We start from the raw sequence: 24,272 nt of genomic DNA on the forward strand, positions 1-24,272 counted from the left end.
ACTCATCATCAGGGAAATACAAATCAAAACCACAATGAGATACCACCTCACACTGGTCAGTGTGGCTAAAATTAACAACCCAGGAAACAACAGATGTTGGCAAGGATGTAGAGAAAGGGGAACCCTCTGGCACTTTTGGTAGGAATGCAAACTGGTGCAGTCACTCTGGAAAACAGTATGGAGGTTCCTCAAAAAAATTAAAAATAGAATTACCCTATGACCCATCAATTGCATTACTAGGTATTTATCCAAAGGATACAAAAACGGTAATTTGAAGGAGCACATGCAACCCAATGTTTATAGCAGCACTGTCAACAATAGCCAAACTATGGAAACAGCCCAAATGTCTATTGAGTGATGAATGGATAAAGATGATGTGGTATCTATATACAATGGAATACTACTTGGCCACGAAAAAAAGAATGAACTCTTGCCATTTGCAACAACATGGATGGACCTAGAGTATATTATGCTAAGTGAAATAAGTCAGTCAGGGAAAGACAGGTTATCATAGGATTTCACTCCTGTGTGAAATTTGAGAAACACAACAGATGAACATAAGGGAAAGGAAGAAAAAATAAGAAAAATAGATAGGGAGGCAAACCATAAGAAACTTTTAAACACAGAGAACTGAGGGCTGCTGGAGAGGAGGTAGGTGGGAGGATGGGTTAAATGGGTGACAGACATTCAGGAGGGCATTTTTGGGATGAGCACTGGATGTCATATGTAAGAGATGAACTACTGGATCCTACTCCTGGAGCCAAGACTACACTGTATGGTAACTAATTGAAATTTTAAAAAGTGGTAGGGGCGTCTGGGTGGCTCAGTCAGTTGAGTGTCTGACTTCTGCTCAGGCCTGATCTTACTCTTCATGAGTTTGAGCCCTGCATGGGTCTCTGTGCTGACAGCTCAGAGCCAGGAATCTGCCTCAGATTCTGTGTCTCCCTCTCTCTCTGACCCTCCCCCACTCACATTCTGTGTCTCCTTCTCTCAAAAGATAAACATTAAAAAAAAAAAAAAGAATTCAGATTCCCTAATCTTTTTCTCAGATTCAAAGAGTTTTTCATATGGGGATTTAACCTCTACTCTGTCATTTAAGCATCAGAGTGGTTGGGAAACCTGTTCTTGGAAGTCTTACCTCAAACAGAATTAATCATTTCCTAGATGAATCCCCAACACCAGGAAGGAGGCCCCACTCTTCCAGCCCCTTCTCCATTTCCTTTCACCCTTGTAGGGACTCGCTGTACCTGACATTCTTTGCCAGGCTTCCGACGTTCTTCCCCACTGGTCCTGTCATGACATCCAATGCAATGCTCAGGAATTCAAAAAGAACCCTCTCGGGTTGATGGGGACAACCACACTGGTTTCTATGCAAAATCTGGCTGGGGGAACTAGAATTCTGACCTAAGTCACTGGTACTAGATGAGAAACAAAAGAAGTCGGACAGCAATAAACTCTCCCATTTCTTTTATTTTATGTAAGTTTCATGATCACAGAGCCTATCTATATACTGACATTCTTTCTCTCTTTCAAATAGAGATTAAGGATGCAGTTAAGAGTTCACTCTATTAACACTGATGCCATGGAAATTTCTTTTTTAAAAATGAGGTATTTGGTTTACTGTCCCAAACAGTAAATGTTTGGACAAACTGGAGAAATGATCTAGCAAGTAATAAAACAAAGGGGAATACACTGAAACATAAAACAGAAATAGCATCTGGCAATAGTTGCTGTGACACCCTGAGACTCTGTACTGTAGTCAAAATAAACCCATGCACTTTAAATCTATAACAGCAAAAACCAGCATGATTTTTCATAAAGGCTTATACTTCTACTCAGAAAAGACAGTGAGAATGAAGGGGTGGTAAATATGAAAAGAGATAAAGATCATTGTCCTCTTTTTATACTCTAATCAAAATTACTTATTAATGGACCTCTGTTTCCCTTTTTTCCTCCAAATTATCTTTGGAAAACATTTAGAATTACAGCAATAACACCATTTAAAGTGAATTTATGTGGAACTGTTGTCAAAGTTCAAAATACCATGAAAGATCTTGAGAAAACATTGAGTATTTCACATAAAAAACTGAACAATCAAGTTGGCCAGACCCAAAATGATGATAAAAATGTGAAAGATTAATTTCGGCCATGTCAGACGGTCTTCTTGGTGGAGGGAAATTATATAGATGAGAGATGGGTATATGAATACAAAGGCCAGGCCACATGCTGCTCCTGAATACCTGCAAAATAAAAACTTCTTGGGTTAATATTCATCTTGCATTTTGTTTTTGCTGATTTACAATTAAGGTAAATAGAGTACAATTTAAACCCTCTTCAGTCTAATACTGCGACAAAATTATTTTTGATTCAATTGTTGTGGATAAAAAGCATATGAGTTGAAAACATTTTACTTGCTAAGTTAATATAAAATATTATTTCCTGTTCATCTTTACAGCATCTGCTTGACAGAGTTTTTAATGCATCTCTCCAATCTCCATAGTTCTTCTGTGTCACCCTGTTTGTGGCTGCTTCCTCAGAAACATCTGGAGACAGGCTTCCTATCTTTGATCTTTTATAAACTAATTATGCATTCTGAGTTTTTGAAGGACTGCTAGCATCTGCTTGAGAACGAGAACAGATGAATATCTGTATGGTGTCCAGCATAATTATCAAAGAAAGTAACAAAAATACCTCAACAAAAGACTGTCAGACCTGCATTTTCTTCTTCCTTACACTATCCTTAGCTTAACAGAAACTCGGAAATCCATTATATTCAATAAGCATCAGGCTAATGCTCTCTGCTTTTGATTCTTGCTACTTTCTTAGGTAAGGGTCTTCAAAAAAGTGCCTCAGCCCTGCTTTCTATAGTCAAGGAAGAGAAATCAGATCATTGTAAACCCCTGTATTACATAAGAATTTGAGGTCACAACTTCACTCCCCATCTCCTCAACCCATCACAACATTTTTAGAGAAGATATACTAAATAAAGAGCCATATGAGGATCTAAACTCCCATCTCAACTCTTACTTTTGGACTCCAATTCACAGTGAAATATATTCTTGAGTAAAAATGGATTTAAAAAGTTAGACACAGCCTTAACATACTAGAGACCTCCACTCCAGGTACTTTGGGAAGTTATAGATTTTATATTAAAAATTTATTTTGGATAAAGAGAAAAAGGTATAAAAGAAAATGATGAGAAAAAGGAAAAGAAAGGGGAAAGATGCCCAAGGGATAATGGGGCTTCTAGAATCAGAAAGAAGCAGTGATGAAAGATAATGAGCACCTTAACTGACACCAGAGAATTACTTTTGAATGTTACCAGTTTTAAATACAAAAATTTCAGACAATTAAATTTAACAACAACAATGACAATATCAACAGGAAAACCATAAATATAAAGGCCAATATATAAAGGGGCACAGTTTCCTTATAGGCTGTACCTTATGATTCCTCCTATGTTTGGGTAGAAACAGGCCATGATTACTCCAGCTCCCACAATAATTAGATTAAGAATCAGCACGTGGAAAATGCTAGAAGTTGAGGAGTTTGGAAGAAAACATAAAAATAAAAACAGGCAAATTATAACCATTAATATGAGTAAAATTCATTATTAACATCTGTAAAATGAGAATGTCTTAAACTTGACAATAAAATCACAGCAAAAATTGAAGGCACCAATAGTACTCAATGCAGGTGATGGGACAGTGACCCTAGTCCTTTTGTGTAAATATATGAATAGGTTAAGATTTGTCGGAACAAACTGTAGGGTATATCAGAGTTTATAGTCTTTGATCCATAATTCCATTTGGAATTCCTTAATAAACAAAACTATGAAAAAACCAATTAACTTCAAGATATCTGTGGCAAAACCAGAATCCTAGATATATAGCAAGATAATAATTTACTTGATGATATGTACTAAAAATTATTCAAAACAACTTATCATTGTTACTTAGATGGTAAAAAGTCATCTAGGCAACTTGGAAAAAAGCTAGCTAGATTTTTACTATAGAAAATTTGAAAATATTTGAAAAGATATCAGAAGGACATATACTGAAAAGGCAGTAATAACTGTGTTATGATTTGGGATTTGGGGTCATTTTTCCTCTTTTCTGTATTTAACAAACTTTCTATTTATTTTTCTATAAAGTATTTATTTACTTTAAGGGAAAATGCAAAATGGGCAGGTTTTCATTCTTCAGATTTTGTCACATAAAGATATTCAGTGAATACAAAATAATTAATAGAAAAATAATGTAGGGTGCCTGGGTGGCCCAGTTGGTTAAGCATCTGACTCCTGATTTGGGCGTAGGTCATGTTCTCACGGATTGTGAATTCACAACAGTGGGGAGCCTGCTTCGGATTCTCTCTCCCTTTTTCTTTGTCGCTCCCATGCATTTGGCTCTCTCTCACTCTTTCTCAAAATAAATAAATAAACTTAAAAAAATGTACATAACATCTGATGCTCAAGAAATAACTCCATTCCCAAAAAGTTGATTCTTAAAAGCCAAATTTATACATTAAAGCAATCTTGTGAGGCCAAGTTATCAGAGGGTAATTTAACCCCAATAAAGATTATAGAGAATAAGGAAAAATATTTATACAAATAAGTAGTTAGTCTTACATCCTGACGAATTACAAAGATATTCGGGCTTCCAGATTTTATTATTTATCCAGAAACTCCAACTTGACAATTGCTCCAGAGCCTTGAGACAATGGCTCTGTCTCTTGTTATTTCTGTATTCTAAAGGGAAACAGTGTTGTGTATTTTCCAAAGAAGTGGTTCTCAGAATAAAACCGCAAACCCCAAGGAAGTTCCCAATACCTTTTCAGGAAGTCACTGAGGTAAAAATTAATTTCAAATCATAAAGGACATTACTTGCTTTGCAAAAGCAACTGGAGGTAAAACTGCTGGTCCCTTAGCACAGATACAGACTGTTGCACCCTCTGTATTCTGTACTGTATGCTTTTCTGTGAAATACTCTCAAACAAATCGTCCTTCATAAAAAAGTAAACGTTATTCGTTTTACTAAATCTCAGGTTGTGAACACACATCTTTTTGCTATTCTGTGTGATCAAACAGGAAGTATATAATACAGCATATCTGTGGCACACAGTGAAGTATCATGGTTGTCTTGAGGAAAAGTACTTGTGCAACTGAGCCGGAGGGCAACCTAGCCCATTTTTCTAAGGAATGCTGTTTTTACTTGAAAGGCAGACACACTGTGGTTCTTTAGATTCCGGTATTTGACAGACCTTTTCTTAAAAATGAAGGATTATGAGCTTGTCACTTCATGGAAAACAACTAGTAGTATGTGTTGCTAATGATAAAATTTGAGGTTTCAAGTAAAAATTAGAATTTCAGACAGCTTATACTTGCCACCCTGAGCTTGACAGTTTTTCAATATTTAGAGGTTTATAGTGAAATTGGTGAATATTATGAAAGTGGATTTGATATTATAAGGAAGTGTGTCAACATTTGGAAGATCTACAGAACTCAGTGAAATGATATTTTCCAAATGACTAAACATGATGTTACAAAAACATGCATGGGTGAAGGATCCAAAGTGTAAGACAAACCAATGGGTTTTAATATAAATAAATTTCTGATTCGACTAACCTGTAAGAAACTACCATTTGTTAAGGTTTGGCAAAGTATCAATGAAGAGTATTCACAATAATCTGAAAAGGCTATTAAAAGACTCTTTTCCAACAAATGTCCATGGGAGGGTAGATTTTCTTCATAGATTTTAATGAAAACAACATATTGTAACAGACTGAATGCGAAAGATAGGAGAATCCAATTATCTACTAGCAAATCAGAGTTATGAAAATGTGGGGTGCCTGACTGGCTTAGTTGGAAAAGCACGTGACTCTTGGTCTCAGGGTTGTAAATTTGAGACACATGTGGGGTATAGAGATTACTTAAATAAATAAAACTTTAAAAAGTTTTGAATATGTAAAGCAAAAGTTTTTTTGGAAACAATTATTTTCCATAAATATGTTATTTTAAAACAAGTAATAGTTTTATATATTGCTTTAAAATTTTTTTTTAGTTTATTTATGTTTTGGGATGATTAGAGAGAGGGAGACACAGAATCTGAAGCAGGCTCTAGGCTCTGAGCTGTCAGCACAGATTCTGATGCGGGGCTCGAACTCACAGAGTGTGAGATCATAACCTGACCTGAAGTAGGACGCTCAACTGACTGAGCCACTCAGGTGCCCCTATTATTGCTTTTTAAATAAATTCATTAAAATTTAAAAATTTTCAGTTTTAATCTTTCATATATTAAATATTGATAGACATAACTCATATAAGCTAAATAAAGTCCCTGGGGATTCTCAATAAGCTTTAAGAGTGTAAAGGAGGTGCTCAGCTCAAAAAGTATGCTCTGAATCATGCAGTCTATAGAAGACTTGTAACTGGAGGATAAATGGTAGTGTGTTCTTGGTGGCAGAGAAAGAAATGTAATGTGAAGATGAAAGGGAAATTCCAGACTATTACCAAGAAGAAAAAACCATTCTAATAGTCACTATTATGCAAAATAATGGGAAAAATCAGGAATAATGCATTTACATAAATTTTTTTTCATCTATGACTTCACTATATTTATTTTATTCGGGTGAATGTAAATACAACACAGGGTATAAACACAATAGGGGTTTTATATGTACTGAAATCCAACCTTACAGATGAGCAATGTTAGAACTGCAGATGTTGCTACTGTCAATTCTAGAGACCTGGTACCTCTTGACTTTTGCTTTTAGAGGTTTTCTGTTTTTAAACCATCACATTCATATTAATTATTTAGTTAATGAGGGAAAAGACTGCATCAGTTCACTTTAGAGAAGAACTAATGAAGACTTGTTTTAGCTGGTTACTATAAATATAATTACAAAATTTTTTATCTGAAAGTTTTCTTCATTTAAAACCATTTATTTCAAATAAAATAGATCACTATTAGGTACTTTTTACAAGGATGAATCTATACTAAAACTTAATGTTAGTAGGAGTTAACCAGGAATCCAGCATGAAGTTCAGGGAAACACTGAAGCAGTTTATGAAAATTTCTCTTGGATGAGGGTGATTAGCTTTGAATAGATTTTCAAAAGGACACAAAACTGCTCCATTACCAGTAAGAGACTGAAAATTACAGCAGTAGTTACAGGAACAAATAGGAATTTAAACCTGTTATATATCTCACCTTTAATTCTAAATAACTATGATTTATATAAAAATGTATGAATGTTAGGGGTACCTGGTGGCTCAGTTGGTTGAGTGTCCAACTTCAGCTCAGGTCATGATTTCACAGTTTGTGAGTTTGAGTCGTGTGTGTCCGGCTCTGTGCTAATAGCTCAGAGCCTGGAGCCTGCTTCGAATTCTGTGCCTCCCTCTCTGCCCCTCCCTGACTCACGCTCTGTCTCTCTATCTCTGTCTCTCTCTCAAGAATAAATAAACATTTAAAAAAATGTTTTTAATGCATGAATGCTAATAAATATATGAGTAAATATTAATAATCAGCAATTAAAATAAGAGTTGCTTCTTATTAGCCATACATTGCCAATACAGGTACTATACACTATTAACTTCTTGGCAATGTGTAAATTAAGTAAGATAAATATAACTGGTATCAGAGCTAATAAAACTATACTAGAGGGGATTAACTTTAAATCAAACTGGACAAGGAAGTGGCTTCTAATTTTAAAGCTCTTCAGGGAAAAGAACACCAGTGACCTACACTTTGTAAGCCTTGTCATTATGCAAATTTTTATAGCAAAAGGATGTCACATTTTAATTTAAAAAATTTTTTTATTTATTATTGAGAGAGAGAGACAGCGTGAACAGGGGAGGTCAGAAAGAGAGGGAGACACAGAATGTGAAGCAGCCTCCAGGTTCTGAGCTAGCTGTTAGCACGGAGCCTGATGTGGGGCTCAAACCCACGAATGTGAGATCTGACCTGAGCCGAAGTCAGAGGCTTAACCGACTGAGCCACCCAGGCGCCCCATCAGGCACATTTTAAACTGACCTGTTTGCACAGTCATTTGTTGCTTGGCACATCTTGCTGGTCAAGAGAAGAGCCCTTACCTAGGATAAATGTCACCGAAGATATGGCCCAATAGCTGAACTCGAGCCAAATAGCCTAGGAGTGGGTATACAGTCATCATCTGGAACAGCAGGAATATCCTTGCAATGAAGGACAGGATGTCACTGCTAGGGAAGTTGTCTAAAAAATTCTAATCCAAGAAAGAAAATGAAGTAATGTTAAAAATCAATTCAGCATATACAAATTCATAAAATGGAATGTCTGTTGCTTATTTGGAACATAGGTGCCTCTCAAAATGTGGTTTGCGCATCCACAAACTGTTTATGTTAATTATTATTCTTCAATGAACCAAGTACAGAGACTGAAATAAGGGTTTAGAAACTTAGATAGAAGTTTGATATTGCTGCATTTTTACTGTTTTATATAAGTATCAGTCTTCAACTGATTGACATTAAAACAAATGACAAACAAAACCTAGCCCTTCATTCACTACAGATCACCTTGAATCATTACTATTTACAGGCTATAACTAAAGGAAGGATTTATTTTTATATCCTTTCATGATTTTATCCAATTTACTTAGACATCTTAAAAAAAGTTAATCAGAATATTTTGTTTCCTTTCAAATACAAATACCATAGCTATTCCTATTCCCAAGGGAGTGGCCTTTATATGGGATTGTTCATATCAGGGGAATTTTCTGCGAGCATCTGGCTGCCAAAGAACTTGTGGAATCAAGAGAAGAACATTTCAAGCTATCATAACAGTAATAACTCAAACTTATTTCTCTTATAAAGATGAGAACATTATTAATGTTATTATGCTGAAATAACTCATAATTCATCCATAAAAAATTACACTGCATATTCCACAACATTCTTATTGGAGAAATTTCTTCGTACTAGAAAAAAGTACCTAGTTAAAGGCTATTTTGTGAGAAATTCATCAGTCACATTAAACTAGAAACTATACTACTACTAAATTCATTATGGGTCAAATCAAAGAAAGTATTACTTATGGCAACTGTTTTGTAACTTTTTATTTTTATTCTTTCTATCTCTCTCTCTCTTTTTAATGGTCAAACAGTCTTTGTTTTACTGCCTGCCATGCAGCATAAAATGAGCGTTAGACCTATCATTAGGGACTGATGAGCGAAGACACCAGATTATCCACGACATTTCCAGATCTGGGCTTTGCAAAATAAGGGTTAAATGTATTCTCAGTGGAGGTTTTATAAATTCATGAATAGCACTAGTAACAATTTCCCGAAAAAAGAGTAATACTATGCACGTAATAGGAATCATCTGTTTGAGTATCACAAGAGGCCAGCATGCAGTACGCTTTCTCAAGAATCTCTTCTAACAATCTATGGTGTATGTATCATACCGCTTCATGGAATAGAAAACTGAAGTTCAGAAAGGATGGGGAAGGTGCCTAAATTCTCACATGTAGAGATGATATTCAAACCCAGGTCTGTCTGGTATCGTATCTTGCTACTGTCTCACCCAGCAGATAAGAATGCGTAAACACCCACAGAGACAGGGTACCTAGTGCCTTACCTGCTCTATGCAATCTTTGGTTAATGGTGGTGAAGGAAATGAAGCAAAAACCAGGACTCCAATATAGAGGTAGGTTAATGTCACCAGCATATAAGCAAGGGACAAGTCCCTCACCTGTAAAAAGAGAAGAAAATTCCCATGATACTGAATAAATTTTCAGTTAAGTCTGCCTGAATAGACTAAGTAAGAAAACTGACAAATAAGTACAAGATTTATCTTTTTGATATGTGTGTTTTTATGTGCTTTCTAGGTATACAAGCTGTTCACAGAAACAAGATAAAACAAAATTCACGTACTTTACAATTGATCTGACATTGTTTTTTTACTATTTTGGAGTATGTAGATTAAGCTACAAGTTGGCAGATTTAGTAAATTAACATAAGTGGTGGCTTAAAAAAGGTAATATATTTACCAAATTATAAAAACATTTCACTAAACATAATAAAGTTAAGGGACAAGAAGAAAGCAAATATAAGCCACCTTCAGTATGACCAACAGAATTAAAAAAGTTTTGTCTTTTAGTAAAATGACTTTGTTAAACCATCAAAGCATGCCTAGGCTAAAAGAAACTGGTACACATTAAAAAATATATTTAATAAAAAAGAAATGCTAGTTAAAGGGCAGACAGTATACAGGTATCAAAGACAAGCTTAACAAACTTAAACAGTAAACAAAAGGAAATCAAAAGGCAGCTGTCCAAACAGCTGCACAAAGTTATTATTGGAGGCAGTAAACAAATGCAGCACATTAAATAAAGTGGGTTCCTTTCTTCCACTGCTGCTCTACCCTCCTGACCTCCTACCCTCATGTGAAGTAAAAAGCTCCAAGATACTTAACACAACCAGCTGTCAGATCCAAACAGAACAGATCCCACAGCTCATGAATCTGGTCTCCATCACCACTAAAGTTACAGCCAAACAATTCAGCACAACTAAATTATGGCAAGAAGCCTATTCATTTTTCATTTTAAACACAAATTGCTTTGAAAGCTAAGAAAACAGATAAGAAAAAAATTATATACAATTTTACTTTAGTTTGATAACACAATAAGAAAAGTGGACATTTGGCATTAAGGAACATTACTGATCTTTTGGACAACTCTTCTTCTTAAATGGGTTGAGCAATAGTAGAAAGTTATAAACATGAATGTTGATAAATTCACTTAGAAAGCAAGTAACGAGCTATGAGAAATCCTAAGATTAGGCCTAAGTAGACAACTTGAAAATAAACCAGGGATCCCCCACATTGAATTACATGGTGGACAGGCCTAAGAAGCCACAGGGCTTGGATTATGCAGGATGGTTCTAGCATTCTCAAAAAGCTTCTAATTGTTTAGGGTTGAGGAAGGAGTGGCTTACCAAAACTCCAGGGAGCTTTCAGAGTCTTTCCTCTTTAGTTCATAAAGCCTAGGGTCCATTTCAGGCTAGCCTTCAGTCACTCCTAAGGTTGTCTCATGGTGTCATATAGGATGAACAGTAATGTTCCAGCAACTCTAACTTTCACAGCAAACGGTAGTAGTCTCCTGTTAAGATGGTTAAAAGTCCTTCTATCTTTAGGGCATCTGGGTGGCTCAATCAGTTAAGTGACTGACTCTTGGTTTAGGCTCAGGTCACGATCTCATGGTTTGTGAGTTTGAGTCCCACATTGGGTTCTGCACTGACAGTGTGAAGCCTGCTTGGGATCCTCTGTCTCTCTTTGCCTCTGCCCCTTCTGAACACTTGAGCTTTCTCTCTCTCAATAAATAAGCTCAAGCGGTTACTTCACGTCTGGTTCATAAACCTCTCTCTCAATAAATAAGTAAACTTAAAAAAAAATCCTTCTACTTACAACCACCCAACACCACACAAAAACAGAGGTAGTCTTATAAAATGCAAAAATGGCTGTGTCAGAGACAGCTATACAGTCTTCAGCCTATATAGCAACTAATTACCACATGATTTTGGTTAGGCTTTCTACAAAGATGTGCACTTTAGTAGACTCTGGGGAAAGTCTGATGAAGATGAAAAGTATAAGATGCAAGGGTTCCTAACAGATTTTTCTTCTGCTTTCCTGCTCTTTATCATCATCATCATCATCATCATCATCATCATCATCATCATTATCAGTTAATGTTTATTTTTGAGAGAGAGAGAGAGAGAGAGAGAGAGCGAGAGCGAGCGTGTGAGTGAGGAAGGAACAGAGAGACAGGGGGACACGGAATCCAAAGCAGACTCCAGGCTCTGATGTAACAGCACAGAGTCCAGGGGAAGCCTTGAATCCACCAACTGTGAAATCATGACCTGAGCTGAAGTTGATGCTTAAGTGACTGAGTCACCCAGGTGCCCCGTTTTCCTATTCTTATAGCACTGAATATATATCTAAAATGCAGCATCTTTTATAGTGTATTACGCTTGTCATTAGTTTTTATTTAAACAATGTATGTTCATGATATTAAAGATCTCAAGTGAAAAGAAAATGTCCCTCAACACCCAAAAAGTAGCCAAGGCTAACAGTTCTTGTATCATGTTGTTACGTTAATTTTTCTGAGTTGTTCCATACCACTAGACCATGAGCTCCCTGAGGACAAGGACTGTCTTTTTTGTCTTTATATCCTCAATGCCAAGGACAATACCAGGCACACAGGTAGAATCTGGTAAACATATAGAAAAAATAATAACCAAGCTGGTTACAGTTATTAGGCAGTTATTACACTGGCCAGCTGCTAGGCTATGTGCTAAGCCCTTTATATGTATTATCTCATTAAATGTAGGTGTGATCATTTTTTTTTCATTTTATGAGTAAACTAGTACATCTCATTAGATGAGTAAGTACAGCAAGGCTACAAAACTTGTTCATGGTTACAAAGAAAGTAGCTGGTGAAGTCAGCATTCATTTCAAAGATGTTATGGCTCCAAATTGCATGCCCTTACTACTACTACAATGGAGAAATGATCAATTTTGAGTGCATTTTTGTCATAGTTAGTAAACAACAATATAGAGAACCAAGATAAAGAGGTAACAAGTCATGAGTAATAAAGGATACAACAGAATACACACAGAGATGCATGAGAAATACTAAAATCAGAAAAGTCAGTTTTATCGTAGTCAAAATGTACATTCAATAGAACGAGGTCAAGAGTTGCATATCTATTTTCATCTGAAACTACTCTAAAGAACAGAAAAGATGTTTAATATGAAAGCAGCTGAGGCTTAGCACGATCCTGGGAAACATGCCACCTATGAATACCATACACACATGTGGGTTTTGCTATACTCTGGCTTGAACACAAGCCATCACTGTACTTGGCCTGGAGATACAGCCTCTTAAAAGCCCATTTATTGGAAAAGGGTAGAGAAAAAAGCTATCTTTTAGATGAGTTTCAAGTACAAAATATATTTTAAAAAAGGTACAAGTGACAGTATGAATCCTACACATTAATTATATAACTTACTCGGTCTCATGAATAAGCAATGGCTTGCAGAGTGACAGTAGGGAACTAATTAATGACAGGACGAATGCCACTTCAGAATGAGGACCAGCTTTACAAGGAGGTGCAAGAGGTTCTCGAAGCACATTCTGCTTCTCAAATTATGGTTTATAATTTGTTCCACATACTGTTCATAGTGAAAATACTATCCAGTGGAGTATTGACAAACAAAATGAAAGAAACTGACCACACAGATCTACCCCCAGACATTCACATCAAAACTTCTGATGATGTAGAGTTAGGTAAACTACAAAGATTTATATGAAGAAGCAAAAAGTAAATAACAAATTAAGATAGAAGGCATCTAAAATTGTTTTTAAAGAACTAGCAAGGTGTGAAACTAAACAAAGACAGGCAAAACAAACAAAAAGCACTGTGTAGGTTCTAATTCAAACATCATAAAGACAAACTAAGGTTAGTCTACAAATCTAGGATCATTTTCTGGATGGTTACAGAGACTACATATTCTGTTGAAGAAGAGTGAATTGAGGGGCATCTGTGTGGCTCAGGCTGTTAAGAGTCTGATTCTTGATTTCTGCTCAGGTCATGATCTCATGGTTCATGGGGTTGAGCCCTGAGTCGGGCTTTGCACTGACAGTGGGGAGCCTGCTTGGGATTCTCTCCCTCTCCCTCCCTCTCTCTCCATCCCCAGTTCTTGCTCCCTCAAAATAAAGAAATTTAAAAAAGAAAAGGTAAAAGAATGAGTCGGATGATCTTCAACTCTACAACTTTTTTTGTTTTCTTTTGGTAAGGAATATCTTACTACAGAATAGAAATCACATCCCATTTAGTTACACATTAAAAAATGGTGTTTAGTGAAAAAGAACATGAAATTAAGTCAAACAATAAACCTGGAAAATATGATCATTACTGTTGTTTAGGAGCCTCATTGTTCTCCTTCACAAATGTCTTTAGATCCAAGTCCAACTGTAGTTCGTACAGAAGAAAATGAGGCCCTTTTATTCTTTTGCCTTTGTCTCCACTTTCAACCTTTTGTTGACTGAGCTCTGAATGATTACTGCAAGATTAACATTAACAATTCAGAGCCCCTGACAATCTTCACAATTTCTGGCTTAAATCTCAAGAAAATAAATCATAATATTAATGGGATTTCTATGAGTTAAATTCCTTACTGAACCCCACTGAAAAGTATAATTATTAAATAAATCAAATGACCAATTTTTTCTCAGAACACAGTACCCATTTGCTTTAACTTACACAGGTATATAAGCTAATTTCAGTATAATCAAAAGGAGAGTATATATATTTACATGTATTTAAAGTATTTAGAATTTTTTTTGGCACCAAGTCCTTCACAAATGTTTGCTTTGTCATTAGCAGTTACTAATATTTTAAGAAGTTACCATGAAGTCTAAACCAATTTTTTGAAAGCTAGAACATACTTCATACCATAGTTTGAATTAAGACAGTAAGAAACTATCAACCATTTAAACGTTTAAGCTTTTGCTTTTAAAATATTTCGTACAAAGGATAAAACTTGAGTCAAATATTATCAGCTGAACCTCACCTACTAGTTGTATAAAGTGCTATCCCCAAACTCAGCAGAAACAAGAACTCATTTTATGGTATTTACATTAAAGACAACACCCAGATCTCAAGGCCCACTGAGTGATCTAGTAAGAAAGGTAGAGACTCTTCTGTAATCCTTGGGAAACTATGAATTGATTGTATCTCTTCTTGCAGTCCTGAGTTTTTCCCACTGGGGAATGCTCACCTCCAGATACACAGGTGTGCATTTCCAGAAGAGCAATTTTATGTAAGAGTTTTAGGAAACGCAAAGCAAAGTGTAGGTAGTCCTGTCTTTTCACAGTAGGATGAGACTAATCTGTCTGGACACTCTTTGAGGAAGATGTGGTTGCAGCTGCAGTACCGCGGGGGTCCACCTGCTTACTGCTGTTCGCTTTCACCCAAGAACAAGAACTGTGCACTGCAGCCATGGCTTACAGACCCTGGAAAGACTCCAGTAAAACCTGAGGTGAGGATTAATCGAATGTGAATTACCCTAACCAGCTACAATGTATATTCCCTGGAAAAGCTCCTTGCTGACTAGATCAGAGGCACAAAGGAAAAGAATACTGAAGAACCAGTTTAAAGGCCTACCAGGACTCTGAGAGTCACATGAGAAAAACTCTTTCGGTTGAAGATAACTAAGATTCCTAAGATTTTCCAAAGCCGTTTCCAGAGGAGGATCCATGAGCCACTCACTGACTTGCACAATCCTTCAGAGATTATTAAGTGGATTACTTTCGTAAGCATCAAGTGGTTGAAGTCACTGTTGTAGATACTTACACCAATGATTTCAATAAGCTATCAGTTGTTCGAACGCCTGGGTGGCTTAGTCATTAAGCATCCGACAGTGGCTCAGGTCATGATCTCATGGTTTGGGAATTGAAGTCCCAGTCAGGCCCTGCTTTGCGTGAGTCCCGCTTCTTTCTCTCTCCACCTCCCCCGATCCATTGTGGGATTCTCTCTCTCTCTCTCTCTCTCTCTCTCACTCACTCACTTGTGCCCTCACTCCCTCAAAAGATATAAAAATAAAAATAAATTATCTGTTGTTAAAAAGATGTGCGCTACGATCATAACAATCTATGAGAAAAATGATAGTTCCATGATCTTTAACAATTTTTGTCAAAACATTAAAAACTCTGTTAGTTACAAACATAAAAGGAAATGAAAAAGTAAAAGTATTATTTATTTAATATACTATTTTAAAACATCAGAAACAATGAGAATTAAAGTGTTTTATTTATTTGTTAAAAACTTACCAAGGACAGTTTGGACTGTTTCCTCCTTCTCATACTATAATTACAATCTAGAACAAGCATCTTTTCTACGCCTTAGTGAACTGTCATATTCCTTCCTTCTAAGGTTGCATTGGTTTCTACCACTTCATCCTCTGTGCTTTCAAAGTCATGCAGTATCTCAGAATTCTTCCAGTGTGAAGCTTTCTGTTGGCGTCACGTCCTCAGAAGCAACTACGTTTTTCTCATCACAACCATTTCCCTCATTCACGTTGAGAAGTTCACCTTCCCCCAGTTCCTCTGGCTGCACATCTGGAAGGTCTCAAATGGCAGCAGTGTCTACCTTTCCGCAAGCAGATGTTTCCTTTATGATTTCATCTATGCTTCATTCAAATTGCATTTCCAGTATTATTACTTTGTGTTTCATTATTGCACTTCCACCTTTTTTGGTCAATTCCCTCTCTCAATTTTCCATTTTTGTAAAATATTATGTGGATTTACCACCAGATAAAAAGGGGACAACTCAGCTATCTGCCTGGCAGTCTGTGTGTAAAGTGAATTAGAGATGTGTGGTGACCAATCAATGACAGACTCTGAAAGAAGTGATGTGACTGGTAACGAATCATGACATATGCCTGTTATTTCAGTAATGATTTGTGAACTGAAAGGCAGATAGCTATTGGTTTATGTAAGTACTCAAGGTTCAAATCTTGTGGTAATTGGAGTGTGAATCATGTTGTTAGGTGGACTGAGGTAATTTAACTAAACCAAAGTAACTATAAGTCATGCATATAGACTGTGTAAAGTGAGGTATGCCTATAATTTAACTCATGATTTTAAGACTTTTCTAGTAAGACAAATTAGAGTACAATAAAAATGTACATGCATCTTAAAATTAAACACGAGAATTTCTTGAAGTTGTGTTCTTTATCTACAGATTCCTAGGTATACAAGGTGTTCTCTGTCATTAGGAGACTTTAGTAGTAAAGTTTGAGAAGTACAGCCTTATGGATAGAATGATCCAATTCATGAGAATCCTACACCTCCCCAAGTGCGTTTCTAGGGCACTTGGTCTAAGTTGGCATAAGAAGGGTTGATTAGTATAGATATGTGACTTAGTGGGCACCAAGGAACATACTATTAAATAGCGATATACATGACTTCCTGTGGAGATGAGGCAGGTATTTCCCACATATCTTTCTAAACTTCCTAAAACTTGAAGTAGGGTAGCTTTGTTCAAGTGGCAGTGAGTCCAGGGACTTGTGAAGAAGGAGGAAGGATTTAAAAGTAGAGAGCTTTAAAAAAAATGTATATTCAATTTTCCCTTGTATCCTAAAGTTCCAAATGCTTACTTAGGATATATAAGATTATTTTTTCTATTCCCTCAGAATATTTAAAACTGTTTATGACATAAGTATAATGAGACTAAACATTTTCAAGATAAAAACTAAATCTAACGTGGGAGGAAAGATAAAAACTCTAAAAATAAATTGTGCCTAAGAAAAGGTGTATCAAACGATAATTCTTAAGTTTTCCAGAAGTCATGGCAAAACAGAAACAAGAGTAGTTTTATGACCTTTGTCAAAAAAATGAGTTCATTAGGAGAAACTTTTCCTAGTCTTCAACACAAAGAAAAAATTCTCAACAGCCTATGCATGAAAGATGGTGAGCAATTTAATAAAGAATATCCCAATTATGGTTCTTATTAAATAATGAAGCAACACTCTATACATGGCTTTCTTGTATTACTATGAACCCTTGGTGAAAAGCCAGTTTTAAAATTAAAATCTAGTTCAGGGGCGCCTGGGTGGCTCAGTCGGTTAAGCCTCCGACTTGGGATCAGGTCAGATCTCACGTTTGTGGGTTCGAGCCCCGCGTCAGGCTCTGTGCTGACAGCTAGCTCAGAGCCTGGAGCCTGCTTCCAGTTCTGTCTCCTTCTCTCTCTGCCCCTCCCCTCTCATGCTCTGTCTCTCTCTGTATCAAAAATAAATAAAACATTAAAAAAATTAAAAAAAAAACCTAGTTCAGTGATGAGAGAAGAGATTGATATGGTTTGATTACGTATTTTTCTGGGGATGTAGCTTATTAACATTATAGGAAGAAATCTTGGAGATGAGTTAATATGTTCTCACTGCAAAACAAGTTTCAAAGCACTGGAAAGAATCTGAATGGGAAAATATTTTCCTCTGTTAGCTGAGAGACCCATGGTCTGTAAATATCAGGAGAAAAGGAAGGAGGGGCATAGAAACAAAAAATTTCTAGCTCCTACTGAACACCACAGCATGTTAAATACATTTCCTATTTTATTTATTTAATTGTGATTAAAACCCTGAGAGGCAGGTATCAAATAATACTATATTTACATGTGAAAAAAATTGAAGGTCACCAAGTTAGAAAGTTTGGAAAATCCAGATTTACTCAATTCTAACTCCATTCACAGGCAATATGCCAGATGTATTACCAGATAATAGTAAACATGAAAATGTTGGACCCTGACTTACATTCTTGCCCTAATTTGAGACCTAACTTCCTTCTACTTAGGATTTTTGCTTTCAAAATGACTCTGCCAAACATTATTTGAAGCCTTCTCAGAATCCCCAAGCACAGTGAATTGTTCTTCTTTTTCGTTGCAGGAACAATTGTATAGGCCTCTATTCGAGCTTCACCATGGTTTTCATTTACATGGTTCGAAGCCCAAACGGAGTTCAAAATCTGCAGACAGGCCGTAAGTGATTGCTCACCTCCTCCTTGCTTTGGGTTCAGTTCATTCTTCTTCACTATCTTAAGGTAGAGGTTAGGTTACTGATTTGAGATCTTTCTTCCTTTTTAATACAGGTGTTTATAGCTATGTATTTACCTTTAAGCACTGCTTTGGTTGCATCCCATAAGTTTTGCTATGTTGTATCTTCATTTTCAGTAATCTCAAAGTATTTTCCAATTTTCCTTGTGATTTCTTCTTTCACTCATTGCTTACTTAAAAGGGTGTTATTTAATTTCCATGTATTTGTCAATTTTCCAAATTTCTTTGTTAGTGATTTTTAAATTCACTTCATTGTGGTCAAAGAACCTACCGGGTATGATTTCAATCCTTTTAAATTTACTGAGATTTATTCAATTTCCTAGCATACAGTCTACATTGTGTGTTCCATGAGTTTTGAAACGAATGCATTCAGTTGTTACTTGAGAGGATCTTTATAAATGCTAATTACATCAAGTAGGCTCCTACTGTTTTGGCTTTCTATATCCTTACTTATTTTGTATTCTATCAATTATTAAGGGACAGGTAATAAAATCGCCAATTATAACTGTGGATTTTGTCTACTTCTCCTTTCTGTTTTGACAGTTAGTTGCTCCGTTTTTAAAAAGAAAATGTTTATTTTTGAGAAAGAGAGACAGACAGAACACGTGAGGGGGTGCAGAGAGACGGAGAATAGAATCAGAAGCAAGCTCCAGGCTCCAAGAGCGTCAGGCTCTCGAACTCACGAACAGCGAGATAATGACCTGAGTCAAAGTTGGATGCTTAACCAACTGAGCCACCCAGGGACCTTGACGTTGCTCCATTTATTTGGAGGCTCGGTCACTGGGTGTATACATATTATGATTACTATGTCTTCTTGATGAACTGATCCCTAAAGATCATTACATAATATTGCCCTTTCTCTCCAGCAATATTTCTTGTTCTGAAGTTGACTTTGTCTAAAACAGTTACGCCACCTTTTTTATGTCTAGTGTCTGCATGACGTATCTTTATATTTCAACTGAGTTTCTTCCAGACAACGCATACAGTTGACCATTGAACAACAGGGGTTTGAACTACATAGGTCCACTTATATACAGATTTTTTCTAACAGTTTCTCTTGCTTATGATTTTCTTAGTAACATTTTCCTTTCTCTAGCTTACTTTATTATAAGAATACAGTATATAATACATAATACATATAAAATATATGTTAATCAATTGTTTATGTTATCAGTGAAACTTCTGTTCAACAGTAGGCTATTAGCAATTAAGCTTTGGGGGAAAGTTATACACAAGTTTATGACTGTGGCAGTGGAGGATGTGGTGGTCAGCACCCTTTAATCCCTACTTTGTTCAAGGTCAACTGTAGTTAGGTCTTGTATTTGAATCAGTTTGATATATATATATATATATATATTTTTTTTTTTTTAATTTATTTTGAGAGAGAGATCAAGACAGAGTGAGAGAGGGAGAGAGTCCCAAGCAGGCTCTGTGCTATTAGCACAGAACCCAGAGTGGGTCCCAAACTCATGAACCATGAGATGGTGACCTAACCCAAAGTCAAGAGTTGGACGCTTAAGTGACTGAGCCACCTAGGTGCCCCAGTCTGATACCTTTTAATCACAGCATTTAGACTATTTATACCTAAAATTATTGCCAACCTGATTGGGTTTAAATCTATTATCTTGCTATTTGTTTTCCATTTGTCCCATTAATTCTTTGTTTCATTTTTTTCTATGATCTTTTAGATAAAAAAGATTTTATACCACTTTTGGCTATTAGCTTTGCCTCTTTATTTTTTTAATAACTACTCTACAGCAGGAGTTGACAAACTATGGTCTATGATGAAATCTGGCCCACTGTCTGTTTTTGTAAATAAAGTTTTCTTGAAACACAGCCACAGACCATTTGCTTAAGTACTGTCAGAGGTTACTTCATGACATAGCAGCAGAGTTAGGTAGTTATAACAAGAACCTATGGCCCACAAGGCCTAAAATATTTACCATCAAAACATTTACAGTAAATGTTTTCCTAGACCACTGCTCTATAGCTTAAATTTAAGAACTAAGATCCAATAACAAAATGCAATTCCTCTGACAATTACTCACATTGTTTTCTTGGTTCTTGTTGTTCTTCAAGAGTGTGATAATACAATTATGAATAAAGAAAGCAAGGGTAAGCACTCCAGTCAGCTGTGGAAACTGAAATCTTATCTCTAGGAGAAAAAGAGTGAAAAAAACCCACATTAAAACTGACAAATAGAAAATGAATGTTAGTGGCCAAAAGTTGATTATGAAAAATCAGTTGTCTCTGCTTTATCCAGCAAATAAGAATATGAAAATGCCTTTACAAAGTTCCTCAAGGCTAGCATTGTACTTGAGCCAAGTACTTGAAAAGAGGAAAAAACCAAAAAAAGGAATGGAGAGAAGACTGCTCTGTGAGGGTGCTTTATGTCTGTGATTCCTGTCTGAGGTCACAGAACTAGTATATGGTGCAGCATGATTCAATTTTAGGTCTGACTCTAAAGGTCTTCCTCTTGTAATATTTGAATCTGCTGGAAAAATATTTTTAGAAAAGGAATTAAAAAAAGGATAATTAGTCATTTAACATTTTTCAAAGGGAAATCTAAAAAGCATTGCTTAAAAAACTAGAAATAACTTAAATGTCTATGCAGAGGCGAATGGTTAAACTATGATACAGTTTCTCAGTGGTATACAGTATGTAAGAATTACATTCTAGATAATGATTTTATGCTGTGGCAAATGTACATGATTCAAATAGCACGTATAGTATGATTTTACATTTATTTTAATCAGCTTAACAATAACCCACAACTCTCGGACCAACTAGTATGATTTTACATTTATTTTAAAATTTTTGTGTGCATATATATGTTTATATGCTTAGAAAAAAGATGGAGGAATAATCACCAAAGTTTAAATAATGGTTATTTCTGATTAATGGGATTTATTTTATAAGTGTTTATTTACTTTGAGAGAGAGAGCGAGAGAGAGAGCGCGCGAGCGCACAAGTGGCGGAGGGGCATAAAGAAACGAAGAGAGAGAATCCCAAGCAGGCTCCACGCTGTCAGTGCATGGACAGACGGGTGGCTTGAACTCACAAACCATGAGATCATAACCTGAGTTGAAATCAAGAGTCGGATGCTCAACTGACTGAGCCACCCAGGTATCGCATGGCTAGTGGGATTTATTTTAAACACTTATCTATATTCTCTAAATGCTACAATAAATTCAAAGTTAGATGAAATAAGAATAATAAAACAATATTTCAAAGGCCTTGCCAATTTCTGTCTTTGAGGTTTGCTAACACAAAAATGAAAAAAAAATTACTATATGGGGGAATAGGCCATCATTTACATGAAAACAGTGCTAGATCTAGACAGAGTGACAAAGTGGAGAACAACTCGTCTGAGGGAGATTCCTTAGTGTAAAAAATAGAAACACGAAAAGAAAGTCTACTGACTTTTTCCCATTATATTTTAGGAAAGGCAATAAGAATAACTAAGAATCAAGCACTAGCTTCTAAAAGAAATTAGGATGTAAGATATTAAAAATTATACACTTTAGTTTCCATTAAATTTTTGTTGGTCTGTCAGTTTTCATATGAATTTTTATTTGTGGAAGCAATTCAAAGTATATTTTTCTTTAGAAAATTTCTCCCCTTTTCTGCCTATAATCTTTTAAACCTTTTACATCTATAACCAATAAAATAAAATGTGGGGGTGACTCACACTTCTGCGTAAAAAAAACAGCCTTTTAAAAATTTTTTTTGATTTTTAAGTAGTCTCTACACCCAACATAGAGCTCGAACTTACAACCTTGAGATCAAGAGTTGCACACCCTACTGACTCAACCAGCCAGGTGCCCCCCCACCCCAAATCAACTCTTAATAAATTGGGCATTCAAGGATAAACTGATCACTTCAGATCAAGAGTCAGCACTATATGTATGCAATAGTAATAGAGGTACCATTTTTAGAAAAATGTTAAAATACTATTTGCATAACCATATTCTTTGCAGAGAAACAAATGAAAAACTCTCGGTAAAATTTCAAGGTCATCAAATCACAAAGGAAGAGAGCAAAAGAGAAAGAATGAAACAAAGGAATTACAAAACAACCAGAAATAAATTAATAAAATGGCAATATTAAGTCTATACCTATCAATAATTAATTTAAAGGTAAGTGGAGTAAATTCTCCAACCAAAAGACACAGAGTAACTGAATGGGTAAAATAATAAGACCTAACCAGATACTACCTACAAGAGACTCACTTCAGCTCTAAGCCCACACACAGACTGAAAGTAATGGGATGGAAAAAGATACTCTATGCAAATGTAAACCAAAAGAAAGCAGGGTTATATATGTATATCTGACGAAATAGACTTTAAATCTAAGACTGTAATAAGAGACAAAGAAGGTCATTATATAACGATAAAGAGATCAACTCATCAAGAAGGTATAACATTTGCAAATATTTATGCTCCCAACATAGACACATGTAAACATATAAAGCAAATATGCACAGATCTGATGAGAGAAACAGGTAATAATATAAGTGGACAACCTCAATACTACACTTTAAACAGTGAACAGATAATACAGACAGAAAATCAAAAAGGAAATATTGGATTTAAATGACACATTAGACCAGATGTACTTAACAGACATTTCCAGAACATTCCATGCAATAACAGAATACACATTCTTCTCAAGTGCACATGGAACATCTCCAGGATACAACACGTATTAGCCTACAAAATACGTCTCAACAAATTTAAGAGGCTTGAAATCATACCAAGCATCTTTTCCAACCATGATGGTATGAAATCAACTACAAGAAAAAAAATGGAAAATTCACAAATATGGAGATTAAAGAACATGTTACTGAACAACCAATGAGCCAAAGAAGGAATCAAAAGAGAAATCAGTATCTTGAGACAAATGAAAATGGAAACACAACATGTTAAAACTTAAAAGATGAAGCAAAAACAGTTGTAAGAGAGAAAATCATGTAATAAACATCCACATTAGGAAACAAGAAAGAGCTCAAATAAACAACCCAACTTTATACCTCAAGTAATAATAAGAAAAAAGAACAAATTAACCTCAAGTACTACATGAAAGTAAAATAAATAAGCAAACACCACCAACAAGCAAAACAAATACTACAATGTAAAAATATTAAAAAAACGAAAACGCTCTCACATGCATAAATGAAAGATTGCACACAAAGAACTCACATCTTTTCAAGCTTCAATAGTAAATATTCTGCTACTATGTATTAAATACTGCATGCTTTGCCCAAGCTAAGATGAAACCACATCATAAATCAATAAGCATTTTGCATTTTCTTTCATTATCTACTGCACCTCTAAACATTTCATTAAATCCAATTATAGAGCAAACACTCCCAAAATACTTAGATTGTATTGCAGTTTCACTTAACAGTATATAAAATGCTGTGTTGTGACAAGTATCAATTATCCATTTGATACTGAATCAATTTTTAAGCACTACTAACTGCTTGCTTTTCTTGAAGCTAGATCATTCTGAAAATTTCCTGTTAGATCTATGAGTGCAAACATATGGTATCTGTCCTTCTCTGCCTGACTTATTTCGCTTAGCATGACACCCTCAAGGTCCATCCACTTTCCTACAAATGGCCAGATTTCATT

At 35.6% G+C, this 24,272-nt stretch overlaps 1 protein-coding gene across 6 annotated transcripts in view; it reads right to left on the reverse strand.

Moving 5' to 3' along the window:
- Window positions 1–1,450: 1,450 nt before the first annotated feature.
- The window catches only part of SLC38A9 (solute carrier family 38 member 9), a 72,430-nt gene continuing 49,608 nt past the window's right edge, over window positions 1,451–24,272 (reverse strand). For all 6 annotated transcript variants that reach the window (XM_029942248.1, XM_029942253.1, XM_029942252.1 and 3 more), the window contains 5 exons: window positions 20,685–20,791; window positions 9,608–9,721; window positions 8,090–8,238; window positions 3,444–3,533; window positions 1,451–2,240 (listed from right to left, as the gene is read on the reverse strand). In XM_029942248.1, the coding sequence (XP_029798108.1) occupies window positions 2,075–2,240; window positions 3,444–3,533; window positions 8,090–8,238; window positions 9,608–9,721; window positions 20,685–20,791 (626 nt within the window). In that variant the 3' untranslated portion in view covers window positions 1,451–2,074. The remainder of the gene's footprint in view (window positions 2,241–3,443; window positions 3,534–8,089; window positions 8,239–9,607; window positions 9,722–20,684; window positions 20,792–24,272) is intronic.

The sequence above is a fragment of the Suricata suricatta genome, chromosome 6, assembly GCF_006229205.1.
Source record: "Suricata suricatta isolate VVHF042 chromosome 6, meerkat_22Aug2017_6uvM2_HiC, whole genome shotgun sequence".
Lineage (NCBI taxonomy): Eukaryota > Metazoa > Chordata > Mammalia > Carnivora > Herpestidae > Suricata > Suricata suricatta.